At 44.3% G+C, this 13,064-nt stretch overlaps 1 protein-coding gene across 3 annotated transcripts in view; it reads left to right on the top strand.

Annotated features, from left to right (window-relative positions):
• Positions 1-13,064, top strand: part of PDE8B (phosphodiesterase 8B) — a 202,337-nt gene that overhangs the window by 133,377 nt on the left and 55,896 nt on the right. For all 3 annotated transcript variants that reach the window (XM_087430140.1, XM_087430139.1, XM_087430141.1), the window contains exon 10: positions 608-668. In XM_087430140.1, the coding sequence (XP_087286266.1) occupies positions 608-668 (61 nt within the window). The remainder of the gene's footprint in view (positions 1-607; positions 669-13,064) is intronic.

Raw genomic sequence — 13,064 nt, 5'->3', positions numbered from 1 at the left:
TGCCTTGAGCTGAGTTTTGTGCAGGGCCGAGGCACCTGTAGTCTTTGCCTGGTCTCCTTAGTGATAATGACCCAGACCGGAGGCTGCTGGGGGATTCTGTCCACGACCTTGAAATAAGAAGATTTTTCTCTGCCTGAAAAATGTCATCATTATGATGACTGTGCTGTGAAAGAATATGGAATGTTAAATATAAAAACAGCAACCAGGAAATTTGGTCATTGTCCAAATGAGTCTTCTGCTTTTTATATAAGCTATAAAATTATTAGTGTCAGCAGAATTAAAACCAATTTTGTCTGGAGGAGCATTTCATCCTCTCGCTGAAGATATGGAGGAGACAAGCTTCAGGACTGAGTTATGAAACGAGATGCCCATTAGGACGGTGTTTTGAGCTGGCTCTGATTAAAGGAAAGCACGGTTTTTGAAGGCGGGTGTGGGCTGTATGTGAAAAACGCGTTTTCTGTGGTTTGGGTTTCGTTTGAGTTTTAAATCTGCCTTCAGATGGACCCTGGAGTTTTGCTTTAAGAAGATTCTGTTGATGTTTTCATTTGCTGATTTGTTGAATCATCTCGTATCTGACTCACTAATAACTGATTATTTATGTTATTAGGAAAATTAGGCATTTTGTCTCCCTCAAGAAACTGTGCTGTACCACTGACAACAACAAGCAGGTACAGTACCCGGTTTGCTTCACGTGCTGTGTCCGCTCGGCCATGCCTCACATTCTCGCCACTGTTCTCTGCTTGTCTGTCTCCATGTCTTACTGTAGCTGCCAGTTAAGAAGGTTAATAGCAAAACTAGGTGCCTTTGACAAATAGTGAAAAAAACTCCGCTGCAGGCCTGTGCTCCTCCATTAGTGACGCTCGTCACTTCGTATTCAGCTCGTGGCTGAGCAACTCGAGACGAGTATATTTTATGAGAGCATAAAATTCTCCAAATAAAAAGCGTTCTATTTTTCTATCTTAATTTCTTAAACAAATGAAGAGTATGTATGCATTTGAGCATTTCAGCCCTACAAATTCATATCAAAAACAAGAATCATTCCAGAATTAGTACTGTGATTTTTTTTGTACTGTTAGTTACATAGTGCAGAGCAATAGATTTAAGTGTTGTCTTCTGAAGAAACAGAATTTTAATAAGTTGCTATATTTAAGAACTTTGTTAATTTTATCAGAGAGAGCAATACTGGTATTGGTATTTTTTCTTTTTGATTTAGATTTTTAATACTGGGTTCTGTGTATTTTCACTCTATGCTGTAAAGTTTGTTGATGAAAAAGTATTCAACAAACATAATTACCAATGATCTATTTTTGAAAACATACAAAACACGACCTTTGACTTAGATAAGGATTTTAAAAGACAGGACAATATCTCTAAGGGATATGGAGGGCTTTGTGGCATAATCCTTTTAGTGGGACGTTTGGGAGACATGAAGTGTGGGATCGGAAAGTGAAGCCTAACCAGGCAGGGAAATAAACCGGGGGAGGACAGGGCCCGAGGATGCCTGGGCTCCTCCCAGTGAGAAGGTGGCTCCTAGAGGGGAAGTGGGACTGAGCACATAGGGCTTTCAGTGGGTGTCTCAGTCCATCGACAGTATCCGTGTCCAGGTGCTTTTTTTAAAATAATGATTCAATATTTGTATATATTGAGAAATCACTGTAATAAGTCTAGTTAACATTCATCACCACGCAGTTACAAATTTTTTTTTCTTTTGATGAGAACTTGTAAAACATAGTCTCTTAGCAACTTTCAAATATGCAGGACAGTATTGTTAACTGTAGTCACCATATTATATCCCCATGACTTATCTTATAACTGGAAGTTTGCACCTTTTGACTCCCTTCACCCCTTTCACCCACTCCCCACCACCCTACTCTGGCAACCACCAATCTGCTTTGTTATCTATGAGTCTGGTATTTTGTTTTTTATTTTTTTAGATTCCACATAAGTGATATCATAAAGTATTTGTCTTTCTCTGACTTATTTCACTTAGCATGATACCCTCAAGTCCATCCGTGTTATCGCATATGGCAAGATTTCATTCTTTTTTATGGCTGAACAATATTCTATTGTGTGTGTGTGTATATACATACATATACATACATATATATATATATGTATGTATATACACACATACCACATCTTCTTTATCTGTTCATCCATCAATGGACATTTAGGTTGTTTCCATGTCTTGACTATTGTGAATAATGTTACAATGAACATGGGGGTGCATATATCTTTTTGAGTTGGTGTTTTTGTTTCCTTTGGATAAATACCCAGAAGTGGAATTGCTGGATCATATGGTAGTTCTAGTTTTAATTTTAGGGGGAAGCTCTGTACTGTTTTCTATAGTGGCTGCACCAATTTACATTCCCACCAGCAGTTCCCAAGGGTTCCCTTTTCTCCACATCCTTGCCAACACTTGTTATTTCTTGTCTTTTTGATAATAGCCATTCTGACAGGTGTGAGGTGACATCTCATTGTGGTTTTGATTTGCATCTCTCTGATGATTAGTGATGTTGAGCACCTTTCATGTACCTGTTGGCCATTTGTGTGTCTTCTTTGGAAAAATGTTCAGATCCTCTGCCCGTTTTTTAATTGGGTTTTTTTGCTATTGAGTTGTATGAGTTCTTTATATATTTTGGATATTAACCCCTTATCAGATATATAATTTGCAAATATCTTCTCCCATTCAGTAGGTTGCCTTTTCATTTTGTTGATGCTTCTTTGCTGTGCAGACGCTTTTTATTTGATGTAGTCCAGCGTGTTTATTTTTGCTTTATTGCCTTTTGGTGTCAAATCCAAAAAATCATTGCCAATACTAATGTCAAGGAGCTTTTCCCCTATGTTTTCTTCTAGGAGTTTTATGGTTTCAGGTCTTGCATTCAAGTCTTTAATTCATATTGAGTTGATTTTTGTGTATGGTGTAAGATAGTGGTGCATTTTCATTTTTTTGCATGTGGCTGTCCAGTTTTCCCAACACCATTTGTTGAAGAGACTGTCCTTTCCCCATTGTATATCCTTGGCTTCTTTGTCGTATATTAATTGACCATATATGTGTGGGCTCTCTATTCTGTTCCATTGATCTATGTGTCTATTTTTATGCCAATATCATACTGTTTTGATTACTGTAGCTTTGTAAGATAGTTTGAAATTAGGAGGTGTGATGCCTCCAGCTTTGTTCTTCTTTCTCAAAATTGATTTGGCTATTATAGCAAAATATTCTAGAATAGCCAGAGCAGTTATGTGCTTTTTCATAAGATTTAGTTCGACATAAAATGCCTCCTTCATCACTGAGAATGTCATCTGAAATCAGGACATTTTCACCTAATACCGTAAAGTCACACAGGGAGTCAAGTCCTTGGAGACCTCTGGGAAAGGAAGGGAAATGACTTTCATAGGAAAAAAAATTCTCTCAACCGCAAAGTTTAGATACCCCAGGAGGAATAATGAGGTCTACGTGAGAGGTGACATGGGCAGAGAGAGAGGCGCAGGAAACCCTGGTGGCTCTTCAGAGACACGCTGCTGAGCCCGAGCAGTGCGGGCCAGCCTGGGTGAGCTGTGCAGCCGCGTGCAGACGCAGGCCCACTTGGGCTCGGCCATGCTCATGCCAGAAATGAGCCAAGTACCGTTCAAGTCCCAAATCAAGCACAGCCTTCCCCACGGCAACCTAGCCTTGTTCCTCCTCCTTCCTCTTTGTCACTTAATAGTGGGGCCCGTCTCCCTGCAACTCCATGTGCCCAAATTCTACCAGTCCTTCATGGTCCAGCCCAAGAAACATCAAGTCCCACGTCCCTCCTCAAGCCCCCCTTCTTTGCTGTGTGTCACCCCCACCGTTATCATGACTGTTGTGTGCCTAACTGCCCTCTCCTCTCCAGTGGGGTCACGGGGCTGTACTTGCCTTTGTGTGCCCATGCTGCCTGGCGCGCAGTAGGCCCTCAAGCTGTTGCTTAGCTTGAGTGGAATCAAATGTCCCCTGTAAACTTTTCCCGCTTCACAGGGAAAGCAGGCAAGCCCTTCGCACAGGACTTAGGGATGCAGAATCGAGGGGCTACCTCTCCTTTTCTGAGGCTCTAAATAGGAATGTCTTTACTGCCGTGAATTAGCTGCTGTTCTAAGAAGAGTGGAAGTGCAGAGCTCGGATGCCCAGAGCCATTGACGTCACCTAATGGTGCTGCACAGGCCTGGAGAGACACTTAGGTTTTCCAGTAACAAAGAATTTTTATATCTCTGACTAGCCACAGTGTTTTTTCTCCTCATTGCAGGAGGCTGAAGGGAATGGTGATGGGCCTGTGACGGGAAGGGCTCCCCGGAGGGCGGGAGCAGCCTGTCTGCAGGGGTTCTGGCGGCGCAGCTCTCTGGGGTTTAGCCTGACGTCAGAGTCCACCCGTGGGTTTGCATTTTCACAAGGAATGGAATTGTTGGCCAGGCTGCTGTCTTCTGGCAGTGCTTGTCATCAGCAAAGATCTGTTTCCCATGTGAACCCTGTAGCTTTTTGCCACGAGGCTGGAAATGCTCCGTGAGGCTTGTCTGCTGTAGACATCGTCTCCCCCTCCACCATGACACACTTTCTCCCCAAATATGTATTGAACACCTGTTCTGTGCTGGCGCCAGGGACATAAAGTCTCCACCCCAGAAGCCATAGGGGCCACAGACAGACAGACAGGATACATTTCTAGAGCAGAGTGCGGGGCAGGAGAACCGAGCGCTGGAGAAGCACAAACACAGGGCCCCTGGAGCCCAGCTAGGGTGTTTTCAGGTGTCATCCACGACAGGGGGCAACACACTACAACCCATAGGCCAAACGTGGCCTGTTTGTGAGTGAAGTTTTGTTGCAACACAGCCGCCCTCCGTGGTTCTGTCGCGCCTGTGTCTGCTTTCAGCCTGTGATGGCAGAGGCAGGTAGCTATGACAGAGACCGTATGGCCTGCAAAGCCTGAAATGCTTACTGTCTGGCCCTTTACACAAAAAGTTTGCCGACCCCTGGTCTGGAAGATGATTTTCTTTCTTGGGTTTCCCACCTTCTTAGGCCAGAGGCAGTCTGCCCGGGCCCCCCAGAGGTTCCCCTCCGTGTGTGCAAAGGGCGTCTTCGGGCGCCCTTTGCCTTCATGCCAACCCCTGCACCTGGTTCAGAGCCTGTCTTAACCCCTTTATACAGTGAAGACGTGAGGACCTCATTCCCCTGAGGCTCCTGCCTTTCCCTGAGCTCCAAACCCAAACACAAAGGCAAGACTCAGAGTGGAATGTCAGGGGTCTGCTGCCAGGTCCAGGAGGCGGCCTCGCCCAGGGAAAGGAGCTTCCAGCATCCCGACTGTACCCCGGCTCCTCCTGAGGGGCCTCACCACTGCCACCCCCGCAGTGCCCACCCCCAGCCCAATCACAGTGTGCCCCTCATTCTCGCCTCCTCCTCCACACCTTGGCCATGAGAATACGGGAGCACTGCACTCCCAAAAGCCAGCGAGCCAGTGGCAGGCTTGGAACCCGGGGAGAGTGTATGGGAAGCCAGCAGGCGAGAGAGCAGGGCTGCAGCTAGTGGGGTGGTGTCTGTCGGATGTGGTCACCTGTCCCCCTGCCCATGGAGGGACGACACATGGGCCAGGGAGAAGCCTCAGGGAGGCGCGGATATCTCATTTCCAGTAAGAGGAAGTGGTTTTCTTGTGTAGTCGGGGAGCACAGCCCACCAGTGAGCGGCTCCAGAAAAGATTCCCTTGTTCCCCGGGTTACAGCAGGGGAAGGCCCATGGCCAGGCCTAGAGGAAGCCTTCTGGCCAATCAAGGTTCCAAGAGAGAGGCTGGTTGAGAGCAGAGGGAGACCAGTCTGACCTGGATTTTGCACAGGGCTTTCTAGAGCTAGAAACAGCTTCCTGCCTTTGGAATTCGTTCACCTCCTCACCCTCATTTCATGACAGGAAGGCTGCCCCCACCATGGGAAAAATGGGAAGGACATGATCTCTGAATGAAGAATAGCTATTTAACTGGAATAAGTTTGGCTTAGTGGAAACTCGTTTCATCCACTGCAGACTGATGTAAGCGTTGTCACAGCCTGATGTCAGGCTAGGGACAGACATTTGGGGTCACTGCTTCAAAAGCACTTCACATATATACCTTATTTGGGAATAGTAGAGGCAGAAATGGGGGCTGAGTTGGCCCAGTTTGCAATGATGAAATCTTGCTTTGAGATAAACTTTTTGGGGTTCCTTCATTTTGTTTTATAGTAAGCTGTTTACCCTTGAAATTGTTATAAAGATTAGGAAAAAAATAGAACTTTACTGTAATAAAAATGCATAAGACTAAGCCTGTCAGAAGTGCCTGAAACAAGAAACAAAGGGTATAGAGTGCCAGGGAGTGAGAAGGGGGAAAGAACATGTCTTCAGTTTTGTGAAGGCTTCGTGTGGGGAGGGAGGGACTGGGCCCTGAAGGCAAAAGCATGGAAAGTTTTAAGGAATCAGATTAGGCTCAATATAGGAAAGAATTATTAGAATTGACCAAAGTTGGTAGTCTTGGTAGGTAGTGAGTTCACCACCGTGGGAGGTAATAAAGTAGAAGTAGCTTGTGCACTCAGTAGGAAAAGCTGTCTAGGGAGGCCACTCATTGGCCAGAGTTTAGACTGGATCAGTGGTTCTCCAAGTGTGGTTCCCTGAGGCAGCGGCAGCCCCAGGAATTTGTTAGAATTGCAAAGTCAGGCCTACAGAATCGGAAACTCCCAGGGTGGGCCTGTGCAATCTGTTTTAACAAGCCTCCAGGTGATTCTGATTCGCTCTGAAGTTTCACAGCTACTGGACAAGATGAATGGCTTCAATGACTTGGACAGTGTAAACTCGGATCGTTGGTTCATGAGCAGAGTCTGTTCTGGGTTAAATGTAGTCAGAAAAGATTGTTTTCACTGCTGGCCGCCCAGCCTCCCCTCCTGAGAATGAGGACCCTGACCCAGCTGCTCAGGACCTTGCCTTGTGGAGGACCCCCCAGCCCTGCTCCAGTCTCATGCCCGGCCTGTGCCCTGAGCCTGCACATCCAGACTAAGTGTGGCTCGTCATGTCGAGATGTGCTCTCAGTGTAGACCACATGCTACATTTCAGAGACTTAGTGTGAAAAAGAATGTAAAAAATGATAAAATCTTGCACATATTGTGCTTGAAATATAATTAAAACTAATTTCGCCTGTTTCTTTTTAATGTGGCTACTAGAAAATTTTAAATTATGCATGTGGTTTGCATTTGTGGCTCACACGATACTTCTGTTGGACAGAGCTGGTCTGGCCCTTCCCTCCCCTGCCAGATCCTACCATGAGTCCAGCCCTCCGTGCCCTTTCACAGGCCGTGGAGGATGCCACCTAGCTGTGCACATAGTCTAGTTTCTGCTGGTGAGTCAGCTGCAGACTTACTGAGCTCCCAGGGGAGGAGGCTGGAAGCCCTTCCCCAGGCCCCTAGGAGTGCTTTCGCCCTGGCGAGAGGACACTGATGGGCTCTTAAGCAGACCTTAGGGAACATTTTTGTTGAGGGAGATGTGGGAGCACCTTGCATTAGTTCTCACACTGCAGCAGAAGTTCACTCTCACTGTCTAGAGCTCGTGGGTGGACAGCAGGAGCCCAGGACGCCCTGTCCTCTGACAGGTTCCCACTCACTGCCCCCTGGCCCACTCCAGTTCCCACCCCCAGCCTGGCCTCTGTGTGTCCTTGCCCTTCGCTGCCCCTGGGCCTCTGCTCTCCCCACATTTGCCAAGGTCTCATTCCCCCTGATCCTTTCCTTCCTGGCAAGTGGCTTGGCTGATAGGCCTTGTCATGATTTCTGGACTTCTCCTCTAGCGTGTGGCAGAACAGGGTCCTCAGTACTAAGACAGTCCAGTAGCTCGTGGCCTTCTCCATGAAACTGAGAAGAGGCTGGCTGGTGCAGGGGACGAGGAGAGAGAGGCACGTAGGATCACTTCCTGGTTTCTCTTCATTGCTGATCCCTAGTGATAAAAACAAGTTTTCATTTGTCCTGAATTCCCAATATTTGGGATCTGTCACGTGTTTTTGAATGGTATGGACCCTTCGCAACTTCCTTGTCCTTCAGGACTGAACTCAGCTTCTCCTCCTTCCAAGAAATCTTCCCGAACCTGCCCGCTGTGTCTCCCCCATGGGGAGGTGATGGCGACACTTCTTTCCTGCGTCACCCGTTGGACCGTTAATCAGACACTGCTTCGGGTCAGTTCTCACCCCGGGGCAGGGAGCCCGCTATGTGTGTCCAGTAGACATCAGGAAGTTGTTTTGAATACTGATTTTTACTCCCTAACGCAATAACGTTTGGAAGGCATAAGAATTGAGAGATGCAGTTTCTGTCTAGTCTTAAGTTATCATTACATGTGGAGTTTTGGTCTGTATGTAGCCAATATGTCCCACGTGCTGGTGCAGAGAATATTTGCCATGTTCTCCCAAGGCGCATGTCCAAGCGTGACTTCTTAAAAGGAAGTTGGAGAAAAAGGACTTTGTGACTGAAAGTGTGACCTTGGTTATCGCTGGATGTGGCTGTTCACATTAGAACTGTCTCTTATGTCATCGATATAGTCCCCTGATGTACGTATGTACTTTACTCACAGGAGGTGCCCCAAATATTTGTTGATATATTTGGTAAAGCCACTAAGTAAACACAATTTTTCCATTTAGCTTTAGTACATATTTACATGAAGCTGTTTAAAGAAAGGCCTCCAATATTGCAAAACTGCATTTTTTCCTGAGAAACTGCATGTGGACAGCGAAACCTTGAGCAGACATGAGTGGAGTACCTGCTGAGTATCTGAGGGAACAGACACGTAGGAGCTCACAGCGGGGACGGGGACAGGCGGGGACACTGAGAATTCAGGGCTAGGATTCCGCATGTGGGAAAGTCTTGGCTCAGAGGAGAGAGAGACACAACTTCATGCCTGGCGTTGGTGGTGGCTGCCACAGCTGGTCACAACAGGCTTCCTGAAGCCCCTGGGGTCTGAAGCTGAGAGAGAGGCACCTGACTGACAAGGGGGAGGTAAACTGAGAACATTCTGGGCATGTGCATCTTCACTGAGCACGGTGGGGGAAGAGGCTGCCTTGTTTCAGGTAGACACACATGCCCTTCACCCTGGCGGAGAAGCTCGGCCCCTCGTGACCATCAGGGCATGAGGCCTGGGGTTGTTTGCCCCACGTGGTGATGGGGTTCCTGTGCCCTCCCCGGTCTTTCATCCTGTCCTCTGCCGTGTCTGTAGGTATTTATAAGGCGCTTAGCTCAAGGTGGGGACAGGTATGAGGTGGAGGATGGAAAACACAGAAGGAACTGTAAATCTGAGCTGGAAATCAGGTTTCCCTCTGTGGGAAGGCTTCCATGCCTGCTCACCAGTAATAACCTGCTCTGGGGGGAGCCCCACCTAGTGGAGCCTCAATACTGGAGGCCTAAACAGGAAGAAAAATTAACGTGACTTAAGAAAAGTAAGATACGTTTGGTAATGAACAGTAAACAGAGTTGGGTTATTTCATAAAAATTAATGTTATCTCTTTATCTCTGACACATTTAAGACAACTAGGATTTAAAGGGGAAACACTGTGCAGGCCTTTGGGGAGAAGGGATTTTTCCCCTAAATTTAACTAAAATTCTAGAAGCTGCATTTTTATATGATTTGTGTCATTCAGACTATTGCAAGATTCTGCTCACTGTGGAGACTGACACTTTCACGTTACATTAGACCTGACATGTTCAAGTTTTACTTATTTACCAATTTTTATGCAATTTGTGGGTGTTAACACTGTCTGGAAATTTTTTTCTTTCTTTCTTTCTTTTTTTGGTGAGGAAGATTGGCCCTGAGCTAACATCTGTGCAAATCTTCCTCTATTTTATATGTGGGATGCCGCCACAGCATGGCTTGAAGCACAGCATGTAGGCCCATGCCTGGGACGCGAACCCATGAACCCCAGGCCGCCGAAGCGGAGTGCATGAACTTAACCACTATGCCAATGGGCCGGCCCCAGAAACTTTTCTTATTTCAAAGCAACAGTTGATGGCTGACTCCACAGAAGGAATTCATTCACTTCACATTGAGGAGAACCTTTCACTTCGGGCATGGGATCAGCCTAAGCTGAGCACTCATTCTTCCATTCAGTGAGTGTCCATTGCTTCCGGGAACTTTGGCCCAATGGAAGACACCAGGATGGATGAGGCCGAGGTCACCATGTTTCTCCCACATCTGCTCTTGCTGAATTCCTTGGCTTGGCTAATGGGACCCCCCATCCACTCAGTCACCCCTGCCCTAAACCCGGAAACCACCTTCAGCATCCTTGCTTTCCTGAGTCCCTGGAAGCCACTTCACTCTGGAGATTGTGTCTTCCTAATGGCTCTTGACTTCATGCCCTGTTCTCCACCCACTCCCACCTCATTTCATCCCCTTATGACCTCTCGTTGTTCTGCACTCGCCTCCTGACTGCTCTCCCTGCCCCCAGGTAGTGGTGTGCTGGCACCAGCTCACACAGGCTCCAGAGAGCTGATTGTTAAATTTTCTGGAATTTTGTGAGCCGGTTGTTAAACCAACCATTATTAAAAATTAAGTTATAGAAGTATGCAATTAAATTTTTTAAATAGGTAGTAAGTACTCAAAGTCCATCACTTAAGGGCGTTACTACGTTTTACTATTATCTCTGCTCTTGAGGTTATTTACATTTGTTTTATCTTTGTGGTGGAAACACTATAGAAAGTTGTGCTGCCGCACTCGTCTTCCCAGCTCCACATTTGGCGACATCATGTTGGGAGCTTCAAACAGCCATGCTGGGAGTATTTTTAGACCAAGGACATCAGCAAATGCTACAAATCAGGACTTTTCTTTTTTAAACAAAACCTATTTAGTTTATTATTTTAAGTTTTCTTCTTAATACCATTCTAATGAATACAGACAATAAACTGACAACCCCTCCCCCTCCAAACAATGTTTAATTTATATTTATGTATATGTTAGCTATTTTGTTTTATTCTATAACATCATAAACACATGGCAAATTCTGAACTGAGAAATTCATTATAGGAAAATATGATCAGGAAAGATGGTTTATGTGGGTAAAAACCAAAATTTTTTAATCCACATTTGTGATTTAATCTAGATCGCAATATATCTGCGTTGGCTCAGATTTTTTTTTAATTGAGATATAATTGACATATAACATGGTATTAGTTTTAAGTGTACAACATAATGATTTGATATTTGTGTACATTGCAAGATGGTCTCCACAATAAGTTTAGTTAACATCCATCACCACACAGTTACAATTTATTTTTCTTATGATGAGAACTTTTAAGATCTACTCTCTTAGCAACTTTCAAATATGTAATATGGCATTGTTAACTATAGTGACTATGTTGTACATTCCATCCCTAGAACTTATCTATCTTAAAACTGGAAGTTTGTATCTTTTGACCACCTGCACCCATTTTGCCCACCCCCACCCCCCTGCCTCTGGCAACCACCAGTCTGTTCTCTGTATCTATGAGCTTGTTTGTTTTGTTTTTTTTTTAGATTCTACATACAAGTGAGAGAGTATTTTTCTTTCTTTGTCTGACTTATTTCACTTAGCATAATGCCCTAGAGGTCCATCCACGTTGTCACAAATGGCAGGATTTCCTTCTTTTCTATGGCTGAATAATATTCCATTATATATATATATAGACACACACACACCACATTGTCTTTATCCATTCATCCATCCATGGACACATAAGTTGTTTCCATGTCTTGGCTATTGTAAATAATACTACAGTGAACATGGGGGGTGCAGATATCGTTTTGAGATAGTGATTTCATTTCCTTCAGTTAAATACCCAGAAGTGGAATTGCTAGATCATATGGTAGTTCTATTTTTAATTTTTTGAGGCATCTCCATACTGTTTTCCACAGTGGCTTCACCAGTTTACATTCCCACCAACAGTGAGCAAGGGTTCTCTTTCCTCCACATCCTCGCCAACACTTGTTATTTCTTGTCTTTTTGATAATAGCCATTCTAACAGTGAGATGATATCTCATTGTGGTTTTGATTTGCATTTCCCTGATGATCAGTGATGTTCATCACCTTTTCATATACCTTTTGGCCATCTGTATGTCTGCTTTGGAAAAATGTTTATTCATATCCTCTGCCCATTTTTTAATTAGGTTGTTTGTTTTTTTGCTCTTGGGTTGTATGAGTTCTGAATGTGTTTTTAGGTATTAACTCCTTATCAGATATATGGTTTGCAAATATTTTCTCCCATTTGGTAGGTTGCCTTTTCATTTTGTTGATGGTTTCCTTTGCTGTGCAAAAGCTTTGTAGTTGGATGTGGTCCCATTTATTTATTTTTGCTTTTGTGGCCTTTGCTTTTGGTGTCAAATCAAAAAAGTCATCACCAAGACCAATGTGAAGGAGCTTATCTCCTATGTTTTCTTCTAGGAGTTTTATGGTTTCAAGTGTTACACTCAAGTCTTTAATCCTTTTTGAGTTGATTTTTGTGTATGGTGTAAGATAGTGGTCCAGTTTCATTCTTGTGCATGTGGCTGTCCAGTTTTCCCAACATTATTTATTAAAGAGACTGTCCTTTCCCCACTGTATATTCTTGGCTTCTTTGTCGTACATTAATTGATCATATATTCATGGGTTTATTTTGGGGCTCTTTATTCTGTTCCCATTGATCTATGTGTGCCTGTTTTTATGCCAAAACCATGCTGTTTTGAATACTATACCTTTGTAATATAGTTTAAAATTAGGAAATGTGATGCCTCCAGCTTTGTTCTTCTTTCTCAAGATTGCTTTGGCTATTCAGGATCTTTTATGGTTCCATACAAATTTTAGGATTGGTTGTTCTATTCTGTGAAAAGTGCCACTGGAATTTTGATAGAGATTGCATTGAATCTGTAGATTGCTTTGAGTAGTGTGGGGATTTTAACTATTAATTCTTCTAATTTGTGAGCTTGGAATATCTTTCTGTATATTTGTGTCTTCCTCAATTTCTTTAGTTTTCAGTGTATAGTTCTTTCTCTTCCTTTGTTAAATTTATTCCTAGTTATTTTCATTCTTCTTGATACTATTGTAAATGAGATTGTTTTCTAAATTTCT

The sequence above is a fragment of the Ceratotherium simum genome, chromosome 4, assembly GCF_057802395.1.
Source record: "Ceratotherium simum simum isolate JZ-2026a chromosome 4, ASM5780239v1, whole genome shotgun sequence".
Lineage (NCBI taxonomy): Eukaryota > Metazoa > Chordata > Mammalia > Perissodactyla > Rhinocerotidae > Ceratotherium > Ceratotherium simum.
The sequence above is the reverse complement of the archived record's forward strand: the minus strand, read 5'-3'. Positions and strand labels throughout refer to the sequence as shown.